We start from the raw sequence: 16768 nt of genomic DNA on the forward strand, positions 1-16768 counted from the left end.
AAAGCTCAAATATGAATACTCGAGGTTCACAAACGAGAGACTTAAGAACAAAACTTTCTAAAATATATCTTCAGAATTCAGATTGGAGACAAGTATGTCATATTCATTCACATAATTATGAAAATTATTCATATTTATAATCGTAAAATTAACCATCGGTCGTACCCTCATAATTATGTATACATTGAGTATGGGCAACGATTTCATCAGTAAGTCATAAGTAACGAAAAAAAAACTATCAAATCATGAATAAAACCATAAAACATTCACATCCAAAACTATGACTAGCGAAAACATACAATAAGAAAATATAGAGTGAGCCGGATTTGGAGACAATTATGGTACTTCTTGCTCACATAACCATATCAAAAAATTTCGGTTTCCTCAAATTCGTCCCCATATATACCCAAGTTCGGGGACAAACAAAATTGCTTGTTAAAGTCCAAAATGATAATTATATAATGTTTTAGCTCTTTAGCCCTTAATCATACTTATCTTCTGATTAGGAAAAAGTTAATAAAAAATCTGACCGTCCCCCACTTCCCACTCTCTTATAAAGGTCTATAAATAGGGAGAGCCAAACCATACGTTATGTTAAGATTTGTATTTCGTACACGTCGTCTTTGATGTAATATAAAAAACGAATAGATATGATTTGCATATCTATTAGTATTATAGGTGGAAGATTTGAATAAAAAGCGACAAATCAACAACGTTTATTGACAAATGAGACAAGGCAAGATATTCAACATGACAGTGGGAACAGCCCTTTCTTCGTATACACGCCTTTGCGGCTACATCTTCTGCCATATTTACATATCCTACCTGCCACCACCATTGCTCGCCCAATAGTTTGATTCGTTTATTTCTAAAAGCATTTCTACCTCACTAAGATAATTACTATCCAGGCAATTTGGTAAAGGTAATTATTACTTTAGTGAATAGTAATTGTCCATGTGTATCTTCACCTCTAGATGAACTGTTCATGCAATTGGTATTAAAAAAAATTTAATTTTTAGGGTTAAAAAAAGTAATTGTCCATGTGAAAATGAGTTGTTCGAAATGGAAGAGTAAGAGGATGAAGAACGAAGAAGGGAAAGAGATGCACATACATGTCGTGTCGTGTAAGCTATGGCGGTAATCTCTAGACCCAATCGTTCCTAAACCCTCAATAGAATTTCTCAGAAATAAGCTAAATAATGGTACAAATCAAGAATATATCTAGCACTACTCAAATTAGAGGGGGTAAGCTATAAGTTTTACCAAATCAAGTATATATCTAGCACTACTCAAATTGGAGGGGGTAAGCTATAAGTTTTTTTATTGTGAGTGGGCCCTAAAAGACACATAAACCGGTCTTCATACTTCAGAATTTCTCAGAAATAGGCTAAATAATGGTACAAATCAAGAATATATCTAACACTACTCAAATTAGAGGGAGTAAGCTATAAGTTTTACCAAATCAAGAATATATTTAGCACTACTCAAATTAGAGGGGGTAAGCTATAAGTTTTTTTATTGTGAGTGGGCCCTAAAAGACACATGAGCCGGTCTTCCTGAGAAATTTTTCCAAGTGCCGGGAACACCATGACACATGGTGTTCCCTCACACATTAGGATTTAGTTTTATTTATTTATTGAAATATAAAATTGAAGGATATCCAACATGCCAAATTCTAATGTGTGAGGGAACACCATGTGTCATGGTGTTCCCGGCACTTGAAAAAATTTCTCGGTCTTCCTACCTTAGAATTTCTCAGATGTAGAGTAGTCTATTCCATTTTAATAACAAAGAAAATATAAAAAACTAATAAAATATGTCTCACAACTTTTTTTATTCAAAGACACATAATGAACTTTCTTTAATCATAAGATTAAAGGCGATGTTAGTATCGTAATTATATTGTAATTATATAGATTTTGGCTTCATTGACAGTATCATAATTAAGTTGAAATTTGATTCATAAATTACGTGCAACTATTTCTTCAGAAATTACATTCAATAGTTTTTTCATAAGAATGTGGCTTCTATGTGGGGCTGTACAAAAAGTAGAATATAATTCTTTAAAGGGTTAGGATCTAGAGACACATGTTTTTTTACACATATTTTTATGAGACTCACTCCTTAATATTTTATAAAGTATATGATAGAAATTGTTTAGGTTTGAGAAAATGCTAGTAATTGATGAAGAAACAGTTTGTAATTTATGCTGGTAATTTACGAAGAAACAGTTTCCAATAATTTATGAACCAAACTTCAACTTAATTACGATTGTCGTTGTGCCCAAATTCAATATAATTACGATAGTATCACTGCTCCTTTGTTTTTGTCCTTGCAATCAAAGCTCAAATATGAGTACTCTAGGTTCACAAACGAGAGAATTAAGAGCAAATCTTTTAAAAATATATCTTTAGAATTCAAATTGGAGACAAGTGTGTCATATTCATTCACATAATTATGAAAATTATTCATATTTATAATCACAAAATTAACCATCGGTCGTACCCTCATAATTATGTATACATTAAGTATGGGTAACGATTTCATCAATAAGTCATAATTAATGAAAAAAAACATTTTGATCACATAAAAAGGCTATAATCATAAATAAAAATAATATAAAAAAAAAAAACTATCAAATCACGAATAAAACCATAAAACAATCACATCCAAAACTATGACTGGCGAAGACATACATATAATATAAGAAAATATAGAGTGAGCCGGATTTGGAGACAATTACGGTACCTTCGTATCAAAAAATTTCGGTTTCCTCGTATCCGTCCCCATAAATACCCAAGTTCTCATTTTCATCTCTTTCCAAAATCTGTGAGTAATTTCGAAGAGCGGGTTTAACAGATTCGGGGACAAACAAAGTTGCTTGTTAAAGTCCAAAATGATAATTATATAATGTTTTAGCGCTTTAGCCCTTAGACCAACTCCAATGGTGGGCTAAAAGTCAAATTACCCTCCAAAATTTCCCCTCAAACCCACTCCAACCCAAGGGAAAATTTTGGGCTAAATGCTAAACCAATGCCAAATTCCCCCCAAAATTTAGCCCAGAAATTGGAGTGTACTCCACCCAATATTTATCGGAATTTAATTTTTTTTAGATTAAAATGTTCATAAAATTAATTTACGATAGTCTACATATTTATTTTAAAAAAAAAATTTTAACAAAAAAAATAGCATAAGTTCAATATTTAATAATCCCGGGCTAAAATTTTAGACTAGAATGGTTGGAGCAGAAAAGTTGTTTCTGGGCTAAAAGCTAAACTTTCCGAGCTAAAAAATTTGGCTTTTAGCCCAACCATTGGAGATGGACTTAATCTTACTTATCTTCTGATTAGGAAAAAGTTAATAAAAAATCTTCTTTCAATCTCTTTCCGGCCAACGCCCCTCACTTCCCACTCTCTTATAAAGGTCTATAAATAGGGAGGGCCAAACCACACATTATACAACACAGCAATCGTCTCTTACGTACAACCTTTAGAAACCATTACTGTGCTTCCTTTGTATTAATATTATGGCATCCTCAAGGACTTTTCTTCTTCTTGGCCTTGTCTTTGCTGTTCTCCTTCTCTCCTCTGAAATCTCAGCTAGTGAGTTTCTTCTCCATTTTTTAACTAAAACATGTTTAATTAGTAAGTAGAGCGAAGGAGTAAAAACATGATGTCCTCAAGTGTATGCCAAACAAAGTTGTCTTCCAAGCAACTTGAACAATATATATCTTAATTAGTTGGAGAACGAAATATATATTGCTTCTAATAACTTCTGAATCGATGTAAAAACATGCTGTTAATTATTCATTTTGTATGTACGGCTTGTGGCTTTTGTACATGCATGCATATCTTAATTTTAGACCTTCATATAATTGTTAAGTGATGTGTATATATATTTCAACATTTTATTTCTTCTCTATTTGTAAAGTTCTACTCTCTTTTTTTACCCCTAGAGACACAGGACGTCGTAGAAAAGGCCGGCAACCAAGTTCAGGACCATGGGTATGGACATGACCACGGTCACGGAGGGTATGGTCACGGAGGGCACGGAGGGTATGGTCACGGAGGGCACGGAGGGCATGGAGGTCATGGCCACGGCCATGATGGAAAACTGGGAGTTGGTGCTGCAGAGACTCAAACAAAGAATTAGCTAACCTCCTTGCGTCTATGTGTGTTGTAGGAGTCGTACAATCTGCAATAAAGTTGTATTGGTTGAGTAGTTTATAAACTCTCAATCATATATAGACAGGCTTGAAGCTTTATCTTGTATTCTCTTAATCGATCATCTTAGTATGTGTTGGCGATGCGTTTTAATTTTCTCAATAAATATTTGCAAAGTTAAATATGTCTAGCATTTCAAGTCTACTATTAAAGAGTTTCTTTGGATACTCATCATTTTGGTGACAATATTTTTTCGATTATTGGGCTTGTGATCAAATTTGGAACATCTTCTAACATTAAGAAATGAAGTACTACTTCGATACCATTAATTAGTTGGTCCGATCATTATTTGGTTAAAGAATTATTTTGTGCACTGTTGACAAGGGGTGTCGAAGATCTAGCTATGGTAAGACAAGAAGTTAAGCTGTTGAGCTATACAAACACACGCCATGAATGAGGTGGTGATTGTATTGTTGAAAGGTACTGTTTGGATTGATATTTGAACATTGGATTGTAAATATGTGGAAGTCCAGAAATGCCAATTAAAAGAAGAATTACCCGAAACCCAACATCAAGCCCAGACACAAATTGGTGCCTCCCAATTAATACATAGGCCATATGCCTATGATTTAAATATCAATGGAAACTAACTCACAATCAGCCAAAAAACACTTTTCAATGGCAATACAAGTAAAAAGATGATGACTCACTACCCTTCGGATGCTTTCGGGCAAGAGCAAAGTTACAGCAGTTGGGCTAATCAGCTTATAAAAGGAAGAAGGGGCCCCAGAGATAAGGACACTCAACCAATCAAACAAACAAACATACAAGTTCTGTTCTCAAGCCAGATTTGCATCCAAAAGCTGAAATCAACCCAGATTCAGTCCTTTTTAGCGACAAGATATCTCTTTCTCTAGTTTAAAGCTCTGTTATCTCCCTCAGTGGTGTAGTATCGATTCCCTTGTGTAAACTTGTTTACCATCCATCCCTTTCTAGCATACAAACCCTGTAATCACAAAGAGAAGCGACTGCAAGAAGTTCAACATTGCCAGACAAGGTGAAATCTTACCTGAAACTCTTTGTTTGTTTTCTGAATTTGTAGATCTATTACTTAATGCATTCTCCAGTATGTATTCAAGCCATGCCCACCTGTTTTCCTACTTTAAGAGTCTCCTTTGCATCTGGATTTGGTTAGTTTAATAGATATGCTATCATTAAAATCAATCGAGAACCAAACAAACGGCTAAATGGCTTAAAAGGGATCTGGACTCCCTTCATTCGAACATACAGGACTATGAATTGAAAAAGGCACCTTTCAGTTAGTTTTGATTATGAGCCTCAAGGCCTACACCTAAGGCCCCACAAAGGCACCTTTCAAAACTAACTTTGTTCTTTTCTTGCAGCACACCAGCAAGCAAGAGCTCGACTACACAACCAAAGTGCCAATCCCTTGGGGAGCTGTGCTGAGGTGCCAAGAATCCTTCCCCACATAAATCTTCGCCCGAACATAGTTTTGGCACGCTCGGTGGGACACATTTAGTCTTGTATGCCAAGAAGAAGAAGGAAGGAGAAAACCTTCAGGTTGGAACACAAAGTATGGGCTACCCTAGTGTCTACTAAGATCAAACATGACAGATCGTCCAGAGAATGTTTCCTCTTTACAAGGACCAGCTGTTCTGAGAAGCCCGACCTCATCTAAAAAGTTGGGGGGAATGGTGACCAACGAAGACTTGCAAGCCACCATGGTGCAAGTGTTAAAGAAGTATGGAGAAGATTTCCCTAGAAACCAAGGGAGAATTGTAACATCCCGCATTGCCTAGGGTTGTGGATCCTGTAAGCCTTATATATATATTCTCATATCTACCTAGCACGAGGTATTTTGGGAGCTCATTGGCTTCAGATTCCATCGGAACTCCGAAGTTAAGCGAGTAGTGTGCGCGAGAACATTCCCAGGATGGGTGACCCACTGGGAAGTTCTCGTGTGAGTTTCCAAAAACAAAGCCGTGAGGGCGTGGTCGGGGCCCAAAACGGATAATATTGTGCTACGGTGGAGTCGAGCCCAGGATGTGGTAGGGGTCCTGGCTAGGATGTGACAATTTGGTATCAGAGTCAATCCTTGGTCGGATGTGTGCCGACGAGAATGTCGGGCCCCTAAGGGGGGTGGATTGTATGGATCATGTAAGCCTTATATGTATATTCCCATCTCTACCTAGCACGAGGCCTTTTAGAAGCTCATGGGCTTCGGATTCCATCAAAACTCCGAAGTTAAGCGAGTAGCGCGCAAGAGCATTCCCAGGATGGGTGACCCACTAGGAAGTTCTCATGTGAGTTCCTAGAAACAAAATTGTGAGGGCGTGGTCGGGGCCCAAAATGGACAATATTGTGCTACAGTGGAGTCAAGCTCGAGATGTGGCGGGGGCCCGGGCCAGGATGTGACAAGAAGTCAGCAGACTCTGCTCTTTAACAGGGAGTTTGCAGAGAAGACTAGATATGAAGTACTCTACTCCAAAGAATGGTTATGCCAGGGGAATAATGAGGGAACAGAGCCTTGAGAAGTAACCAGTTATTCCATTATTTCCTTTTCTTGAGGAAAAGAATGGTAAAAATAAAAACAAAGAAGGATCGGGAACTAATCAACCAGTGCTGGAGGAGATCCTAAAAGCGGAGTTGCCCGACCCCCTATTATTTTCACTTGATAATAAGGGCAGAGCGGGCAAGAAAGAACAAAATATGGGATGCCCCAGTTAATCGGGAAATCTAGTGAAAAAGGCAAACAATCCATTATTGAATGGGCTTTGTGAAACCTCCGATTCGGCCATGTTTCCAAGTTTTATGTTTTTATGTCAAATCGTACCAAGTTTTTTTATTCGAACTCATGCTTTCTAATTGTTCAGCTTAAAACTTTTAATGTAATTTTTTTAACTTTATTTTATAGCTAAAACGCCTATAACCTCTTTTCCTACATTCTTCCTTCTTTTATAGTTAAAACGCCTCACCTCACTCACTCTATCTCCTTCTACAATAAGAAAATCGTAAGGCACTTTCATAGAAAAACAGAAACTCTTTTTCACGAAAGGATGACGACTAAATTAGAGCAACACATTAGTAGATGCTAAAACAAAACAGTAAATAGGATATGGATGATCCGCTACTGCTCGAAATTAAATTACACACCATGTTCTAACGAAATTGAAATTTCCATGATGCAATTGGCAACTCAATAGCTAAGGGATATTGATGGATTAACGTTTTGAGAATGTTTTCCGGCAAAAGGATTATCTTAATGTGAAGCCCCGGAGTGATTCCAGATTATTGTTATTCTCGTTTTAATTTTAATTTTCTTTGCTTCCGCTTGCGTTAACCTGCCTATACCCTCCCTCCTCGTCCTTATGTCCTTAACCAAATGTTGAAGTTCGGCACCTTCATTCGAAGACGACCAAGGTTCTGCATTGTGGCATTTGTATGACTCCAGGGGCAATTTGGTCGTGTCACCAAGAGGGCTCATACTTGCACAGTATGAGTCCTCTTGGTGATACGAGGGAATTGCCCCTTTAAATGTCGTTGCTAAACCAGTGAAACGACTCTAGTGGCGGTCGTGGATTGAAATTCAAGCAAATTCGAGGCAGTCTTTCATGGTGATGCCATTTGCCAAAGTTTTCCGGTACGTTAGCATCCACATTTCAAAAGGAGGAAAATGAAATCTGCAGAAGCCGCTCATTGAAATTATTTCGGAACATCCTCGTTGACAAATAATATTCCTCACACTTGTAAACTAATTTGGAACATCCTTTTACGTATCTGTTTCTCTCAAACAAAGGAGACCGTTCGAACACAAGTTCGACAAAATGAAAGAAAATAAAGGACAGCATCAGCAGCAACACAACATCGAGGTGTATCACATCACGTCACTAATCTGTGGTAGCAACGCACCGCAGTATATCCATCCATACGAAATACTTCAGAGATTAGTCCCTTTTTTATCGCTAAAAGAATGCCTCGGTTTGCCATTAAGCTTGCACAGAACTCTCAGTGCTTATCTCGGCAGTTTCCTTCCTCAAAGTTTGTAGCCTTTCCTGGAGTTTTTTACTCTGTTCAAAGTTTGCCTTCCTCTTCACAGCTTTCTGTTGCAGTAGTTCCAAACTATTACCCCAAAATAATTAACAAGATTCTACAATAATTATGATTATTTTTAACTTTTGAAATAAAGACTTGGATAACTTAGACTTACTTCCTGTCGGAAACAACGGTCGAGCTGTATTTTGAGATCTGTACATTCACCGAAGAATTTTGCAATAGGATGATCTACATGACACTTCTGAAACTCCTCGATGATCTGCACCCCAAAGATACAGAAATAAAATCATACAGAGATATATATATATATATATATATACACGTATATATGAACTTGCTGCTTAATTTCACAACTGAAACTTCCAACACCAGAAACCATCTAAAAACATCAAAACAACAAAAGAAGGGGTGTGGCTACAATACTCCGGAGTATTGAACACTCCGCCACTTAGAGGCCTTCAATCCAATCTAACGCGATCCAAGTTTCTTTGACCGCCCTTGGACTAGAACTAAGGGTTCTAAGTGGCGGATTATTCAATGCTCTGGACTATTGTAGATTTTTCGCAAAACAAGTCTTAAGAGTATTCTTCATGGCAGAGCAACATGCCAAGATGACAACTTTTATGACTTCTCTTCTGCAGATTTACAAGAGCGGTTGTTTGATCAAAATCATCTTCCTTCAACCTCGTATAAGTTAGAACTTCAAACTGTATCCAGCTATTACCGCAAAAATCCTAATACATAACTCGTCTATTTGGTTGCGTATGTCTAGCTTTATATGAGTTTGTATGATGAATGATTTCGGTCACACGACTCGCGTCTATAAGTTCACTTTTCCCTTTCAAAACTACACATTAGATGGGTTAAACAGTTATACTCTGGCAAGCCTCCAATGAGTTCGACTAGCATTTGAGCCGAACACTATGTTTATCGACTTTCCGGCTTTTTTTTTTCCATCGACACTATTGGCACAGACGCAACTAGTACATGGTTCCTTTCCCATTAAGTCCAATATAGGCTCGCTTGGAAATTCTTTTCAAATGACTAAAAGCGTTTTGAATGAAATTGTTTTTGGGTTCTAAACTTGTAGTGCTTCTTGTAAGAAGCACCAAGTGCACTTTCATCAAAAGCGATTTCAGTCATTTAAAAGCACTTCCAAGAGCTCATAATCTATGAGACTTTGAAACAGTACACACAAATAGAGATGATCCATTTCCGAAATCAATATCCTAGCTGAAGATGTCAATGTATCGATTCGCATTCGATTAATTTAATAAATATCAGTTACCATTTGACAAACAAAAAAAGAATTATTCCAAACTCGAAGTTCCATTGAAGCGATGTGCAATTTTTTATCATATATATAAGAAATACAAGAATAAAAGAAGAAGAAAGCAAAGGGGAAGGAGAACTCACTTGAGCACACATGGGGTGCTTGTGTAACGTTAATAGAGGATGCATCTTTGACTCCCGATTGAATCAAAGTCCACAGCGGCCGGTGGAAACTAAAATTTTCCGATATCGACACGAAATTTGGGGAATTGAGGAAATGGGTTTTGAATCTGGAAGACGATTGCCATAAGAGAAGGAAAACCCAAAACTGAGAAGCAGAGATAGCTGCTGTTGCTGCTGTTGCTGCTGCGTGTCTCAGGTCCTGCTCCTCCTTCGAAGAGACGAGAGAGAAGAAGAAGGCTGCTTGCTGGTTTCATGGGCCTTGAAAGCTATTTGGGTCCAATTGTGAGTTGGGTTGGGTTGTATTTCGTGGTAGAGTTGCTCGGCCTAGTTTAATATGTGGTTACAAGGAACTGTTTTCTAACGCTTAAATGCGTCACAATTACGTGATTTCTACTCTAATAGAATAGATGTAAATTTGGTAGTTTATTTAATTTTTCTGTTTAATTAATGCGGCTCACCTCCAAAAATATGTGAAAGGATGTAAATTCAGATTTTTATTTGCATTTTCTAGTTAAGATGGGATGCCTTGGCTTGCAAGATAAATAAAGATAACTGGATTTCAAAGAAATCTGGCAAACTCTTTGTTTATCAAGGATAGTCAGCAACGAAAATTACATGTTCATGAGATTAAAAAAACGTCATTTATATTTCCACAATATATAAATTACGTAGAAAATATATTTTAGGCATCAAAACAGACACACTCGTAGGTCGTTAGTTTTATCAAACCTAAGATGCAGAGATGAGATACGGCATCCATTCCAAGTTGTCGAAGTTCGAATTTGATTCTTAGGTTTGTCTTTCCAGATACAAGAACATCAAGGTCAAGTACTCTGTTATATTATGAATTCAAAGTATTGTTTTTAGTATATGTAATATTTGCAGTGTTTGTGTGTCGTTTTTTGAGAAAATTAAAAAAGTAAAGAGAAAGTGATCAAGCATTTTACAAATATAACATTTCATGCCAAAGCGCGCTGGATATTATGCTTGCACTAGTTATGCACAGCAGGACAACGCAAATAGGCTATTACCATTTGGGACACGACGGTCGTAGGGGCAGTCGCAGCCCCAATGACCAACCTTGAGGCAAACTCGACAATTCATGCTAAGACTCGTGGTTTCGTCCTAACAAAAGAAATTAATTACGCATAACTATAACTAAAATAAAAGAGAAATATTATTGAAAAGGAAAAGATTGAAAACACCTTGTCTAAAACTCTACAAATCGCAAAAGCTCTGGGGAGTTCTCTCTTGAAGTTGCGTACAAAAAATCCCTAAGGCCGGCTGGGGCTGTTTATTCTAAAACAATAAACTCTTCCTGGAAAAGGTCTTGTAAAAAAACTAGGAAACTAAATAAATTAAGATAACTTAAGAAACAAAACTCCTAATCAAACACGAAAAATCTGCCAGATTAAAGACAGTACACATTTCAAGGCCAATTCCACCAAATCAGGTCCAAAAAGACTTGTTTTAAAGTTCAGGTCGTCCTCTAAAACATTGTAGATGAACCCAACTCCGGAAAATGCCAATTTCATGCTTAATTGTGACTTTTGGGCATGAAGATGATGTATTCTGGATTCGGGCCCTTCTACAAAATTGAAGAGGACGTCCTAATCTTTAAAACAAGGCCTTTTGAACCTGATTTGGAGCTGGAATGGTCTAGAAAGTGAGGAATTAGTGACTGGGCAGATTGCAAGTTAGATTAGGGTTGTGATTTTAAGTTTTTCTTTTGTTATTTAGTTTCCTAGTTTTTAAAAGATCTTATTTAGGTGGTTTAAGAATAAAAGGTTGTCGTTAAGCTTCAACCGAGCATTAGGGTTATATACGCGACATCGAAAGAGAAATTGGCATAGGCTTTTGCGATTTGTTTTTCTTTTCAATTAAAAAAGACCAAAATACTTAAGAACACACAAGAAAAGAATTAGAAAAAAAAAAAAATTGCAATTTTTTTTCAACTTATTTGACTATACTTTGTCTAATCCATGTTAACATTGTGTAATTTTTTTTTTTTTTCAGGAACTCTAAATATCCAGCAAGGTGCGTACATTGGACTGAATCATACATTCAGGAGCATTCGTTCATTTACCTTATTTATCAGCATACATCACAGCATTGCATTCAACATCAACAGAAAGCGCAGAGGAAATAATGGAGTGCAGAAACGAAAGGGCATAAGTTCAGGGATACGCATAGTGGGGTTGCTGAGACGTCCTCAGCACTGCTTGGAAACCCCTTTCACTCACTCTCACATTTTATTAAGATATTAAATTGCACACAGGTTTGAGGGAAGTCCAAGCAGACAGAGGGGATCACATTCATCTATGATACATGCAAGACAACATACAGGAAGCAAACTCAACCAATGGATGCATGAATACATGGTTGCAATATCCAGAAATTATTCACAGATCCATAGAAACATGCACGGAGATACAGGACTCACAGATCAAGTAATTTCAGGATCAAAACACCAAAGGGATGCGAAACTTACCCTTTCCCTTCTCCGATATGATATCTTCGAGAGTTCCACCATACTTTAGTTCGCCGGATCGAGGTTCTTACCACAGAACACAAATATGCAAAAGAGAGTCGGTTTTACCCTGACTCTAAGTCAAAGGCAGACATTGAGAAGAAATTGAGAGGAGGATGGATGCGTTTTACCTGGCATCGCAACGGTAAAGGAGATCTGCGGAGGAGATGCACGGAGATGTGTCATGCAGAACTCGGAGGTGGATAAAGCTGATGGAATCTGTAATTCGAGAGCTGAGAGAAGATTGAAGGATTTTGGATGCTCTGTGCATGCAGGACGTTTGATGAAGTTTGGCGAGGATTTGCAGAGAACTCGAGGCAGAAAATGAAGGTTCTGGATTTGGAGAGTTGTTTTCGAAGCCAGAAATGAGGAAATGAAGGCTGAGAGGGTTTGTGTCTCCGGAGCTAGGGTTTCTGAAATGACGTGCTAAGTCTGAACGAAGGTATTTATAGTCACCAACCACAGGCATCACGCGCCGTCTCTGCTCTGTTGCTTCCCATGTCCTCCACATTCCCAGTCCGGCCCCAGTTCAGGTGCAATTGTTTCCTTTTCTCTCATTTTTCTGTTCGTTTATTTTTAGTTATTTATTTTTTCGTTAATTTAATAGATATCAGTTACCATTTGATGTGCAATTTTTTATCATATATATATATATATATATATATAAAATAAAAAAAATAAAAAAAAAATAAAAAAAAGAAGCAGCAAGCAAAAGGGGAAGGAGAACTCACTTGAGCACACATGAGGTGCTTTGTAACGTTAATGGAGGATGCATCTTTGACACCCAATTGAATCAAAACCCACAGCAACCGTTGGAAACTAAAACTTTTTGATATCGACACAAAATTTGGTGAAATTGAGGAAATGGGTTTTGAATCTGGAAGACGATTGGAAAAACCCAAAATTTGAGAAGCAGAGATAGGGATAGATGCTGTTGCTGCTGCTGCTGCATGTCTCAGGTCCTACTCCGCAGAAACTACAGAGAAAAAGAAAGCAGCTTGGTTGTTGATGGGCCGTAAAAGCCATTTGGGTAATTGTGAGTTGGGTTGGGTTGTACTTTCGTGGTAGAGTTGCTCGGCCTAGTTACGAGGTATTAAAGTACAAACATGCATACCATATGCACATGTTATGCACACCATGTGCAAACCACAGAAAAAAATTGGTCGAATATCTGAATATGACACTTAAAACAAAAATTGGAACATACCCACCACCATGTCCATAAATCATTGATATAGAAACTTGGAAATAAACACCTTACCTTAGTACCCTCGAAAACTGAGCAAAAATGTGCCTGCCGAACCTTTAATCGTTGAAAGGGATAGAATTTCGGTCACCAAAAGAATTTCTTGTGTTTGGTAATGAAAGAACTTCTTATGCTAACACAGAAACAAGAAAGGGAAAAATGACAAGAAAAAGGCAAACCTTGGAACAATGTGTTATGGGCCTAGGGATTATCTTAATCACCTCACTTTTATGTCTCGTCACCTTTATTGTCAACTTGGGTTCCCTCCAAAACGGAAAAACCATGTACAATGAGAGGGAAACCTGCAAAAGTTCATCAATAATAATATATTATAAAGGTAAATGAGTTTTAATTGAGATTTTGTTTGAGTACTTAGTGATATGTAACCTTGTATATGAGGTAAAGGAGGGGAAGACTTGGTCACATGTTGACTTCTACTTTCCTTTAACCAACCACAGCAGTATAAACACACACACAAAAGATAAGTTGGCCCAAAGAAAAGAGAATCAAAACTGATTAATTATACAAATAATCGTGGCCCAACTCGATTTAATATTAAGGTTTGCGTACAGTGGACTGTTTTTTATTTCTCACCGACTTCCACTTTCATTTACCAAACCATATATGATAGGATTAGGACCTAATATGGATCTATGTGTTTGAAGCTGTCAGATCGAGAGGTTCGGATCATTCAGTTTCAATTATACAATTTGTATTAGCTCATCCTACTCATTTTATAAAAAGCCAAAAACTTGAACAAACCAGATCTTTTTCTCCCTTTTGTGAAAAATCCATATCTCTCAATCCGTGAACTCCAAACACAAAAATCTGGAGCGGATGTCATTCCTATATGATATATACCAAGAAGTCCACCGAAGAGCTAAGAGCAAGCTGTCATTATTTGCTTTCGTTTATAATTTAAAACTTTGAAATTGAAACAAACGCGTGGGAAAATGAATAGGAAGAGCCCGAGAGGGGACCATTAAATATAAAACCATGACAAAACATCTTTGTTAGTAGGCGGCCACCATACTGTGTAGTCTACAGTGTTGGTAAGGTTGTTAGTCAGCCATTATTCTCTTTATTATTTATTGTAATTTGAATTGTAAGTTTGAATTTTGGATGTAATCTTTATATTTATGATTAGGACTCTTGATCCCTAGTTGTATATAAACGTTGTAATTATACAATTAATGAGAATAAAATAATTTACAGGGAGCATCTTTGCTCACCATGATAAAATGTGGTATATATTCACCATACACCTAATCATCTGTTCGTGTCATTTTACTTAATCTTGGTTAATTTTTTTAGACTGAAAAAATTAACATTTAAGTATATGGTGGGCATACACCTATAGTGCTAAGCAAAAACGCACCCAACTTTACATTGTATTGAGCCTCTGATCTTTTTTTTTTTTTTTTTCCCCATGGCTTCCACAACTTCATCTCCTACCTTTTCAATCCCCCCATATCTCTACTCTAGCTTCTGTTAAGCTTTCTGAAACTAACTATATATATATATCTTCTTTGGAAAGATCAGGTTAAGTCATTTTTTTTTTTTAAATTTTACTATTGTTAGAGGAGGAGTTTGAAACTATGAAATAATTTAGAAAAAAAAAAGAATGTTACGAACTCGGGATGCATATGATTAAAAACTCAATACCTATCCACTAGGTTAAGCCTTTTAGAATAAGGATGTGGCGTTTTCACGCACAAAGACAGACAGAAACACCACGTTACAAATCAAATGACTTAATTAGTACTTTCGATTTGAGTACTTCTGTAAAATGGCAAGAGAAAAGAAAGGGGGAAATGAAAAAGGATAACGCTCTTCACACTCCATTTTTAATCATCTGCAGTCTAATTAAATCAACAGCTTATATATTTTTCCGCGCTCACCTGAGTAAGCGAGAGGCTAAAAAAGGGTTGTAAATCTCACTAGCCATGGAAAAAACTAGGGTTCCTCTTACGTTACATCATGCAGAAAGCAAGGGTGGCCATCGTCGTATCCAGCTTAGGGTTAGGTCCTCGAGGATCGGCTGAAAGTGAAAGCAATCCATCCTAAAATAGCTAGCATGCATACAACTATACAAGTTGCCCTTTACTCTTTCTGCCAGCTATTTGTTGTCTTCTCCTAAATGATCAAACTAGCTTTGCTTGTTTGCAATGCCATTCAATATAAACTTTGAATCTTTTGGTGATCGAGATGGTACACCTTTTTCCTCGGAAGCCCACTCCGGTCATCCAATGTTGAACATGAGGTTGAAATTATTGAAACTCGCTTTGGATGTTTCCTATCAAATATTTGAAAAACTGTGCGTTACATTCCCCCACTTTGAGCCACCTTTGCAACTTTCCTATAAACCTTTTTTTTTCTTTTTCTATTCTGTTTGTCTTAAAAGGAGAGGTATGGATCAAAAGTTCACAAAATAACAATATTATATATGTAGGATCAGTATTCATTGAACGAGTGATCAAGTTTAGGCTTTTTGCCAAAATGATCTTCGAAATTAGCATAACTCTTCATTTTGGTCCCTGAGATTTAAAATTGATGGAACTCATTTTGGTATTGCCGTGAAAAATATTCGTTAAATAAGGATCAAAATGATAAAAATACCCTCAATTTTTGTTAAATCATTTTGGTCCATTATTTATTATATTGAGGTACTTTTGTTATTTTTGTCTTTATTTAATAAAGATTTTCCACAAAATGACAAAAATAATTGACTGTGGATAAATTCTGATACCACTTCTATTGATTTCAAATCTCAATGACCATAGTGAGGTATTATGCTAATTTCACGAACTATTTTAGCTAAAATGTCTTAAGTTATTCATTGCACACATCCATACGCAAAACATTAGGGATAATCTGTTCATACCTCAAAATTTGCTCACCATACGTACCCTCCTAACCATTTTTATAAATCTTAAAACTGAATTTCATCTTAATTATGAATAAAAATTTGAAAAGAATAAAGAATAAAATACATCTTAATTATGAATAAAAAAATGGAAAAGAATAAAGAATAAAATAGACAAAAAAAAAAGAAGGAAAAAAAAAAAAAAGCCAATGCTCTAGGGGTTGCTGTCTACACTTGGTTGGATGAGCTATCATGTTTGACTGATGGGGTCTAAATTAATTTGACGAGAAAATAGCGAATAAGATGCTATATTAATTAATTTGTGATGAGTTCGATACATAGTTATGATTGTTTTTATTGTTGTATTTGATTTTGTTGTGAGGGTGCGAAATTACTACTAAAAACCAAAGTAAAAGGATGAAAAAGCAAAAGAA

The 16768-nt window shown here is 36.5% G+C and overlaps 1 protein-coding gene and 1 long non-coding RNA gene across 2 annotated transcripts; one reads left to right on the top strand and one right to left on the bottom strand.

Moving 5' to 3' along the window:
• The first annotated feature begins 3330 nt into the window (after window positions 1-3330).
• On the top strand, window positions 3331-4397 carry LOC137749301 (uncharacterized). The gene is made up of 2 exons (XR_011070198.1): window positions 3331-3602; window positions 3956-4397. It is a non-coding gene; the product is annotated as an uncharacterized lncRNA (long non-coding RNA).
• A 3498-nt stretch (window positions 4398-7895) lies between these two features.
• On the bottom strand, window positions 7896-9844 carry LOC137709454 (uncharacterized). Its single transcript, XM_068448542.1, has 3 exons — window positions 9654-9844; window positions 8392-8496; window positions 7896-8284 (listed from the first exon to the last, which is right to left on the bottom strand). Exons 1-3 carry the CDS (start codon window positions 9696-9698, stop codon window positions 8171-8173), a joined length of 264 nt encoding a protein of 87 aa, XP_068304643.1. The 5' UTR covers window positions 9699-9844; the 3' UTR covers window positions 7896-8170.
• Between the last annotated feature and the right edge of the window lie 6924 nt (window positions 9845-16768).

The sequence above is a fragment of the Pyrus communis genome, chromosome 11 (genome assembly GCF_963583255.1).
Source record: "Pyrus communis chromosome 11, drPyrComm1.1, whole genome shotgun sequence".
In the NCBI taxonomy this organism is placed as follows: Eukaryota; Viridiplantae; Streptophyta; class Magnoliopsida; order Rosales; family Rosaceae; genus Pyrus; species Pyrus communis.

Bases quoted from the DNA above. Each gene is read 5' to 3' on its own strand.
- LOC137709454 (XM_068448542.1), bottom strand. From the start codon at position 9,698: ATGCATCCTCTATTAACGTTACACAAGCACCCCATGTGTGCTCAA. The intron at 8,497-9,653 runs GTGAGTTCTCCT...TTTGGGGTGCAG, and splicing joins AGCACCCCATGTGTGCTCAA to ATCATCGAGGAGTTTCAGAA. The intron at 8,285-8,391 runs GTAAGTCTAAGT...CTACTGCAACAG, and splicing joins ACCGTTGTTTCCGACAGGAA to AAAGCTGTGAAGAGGAAGGC.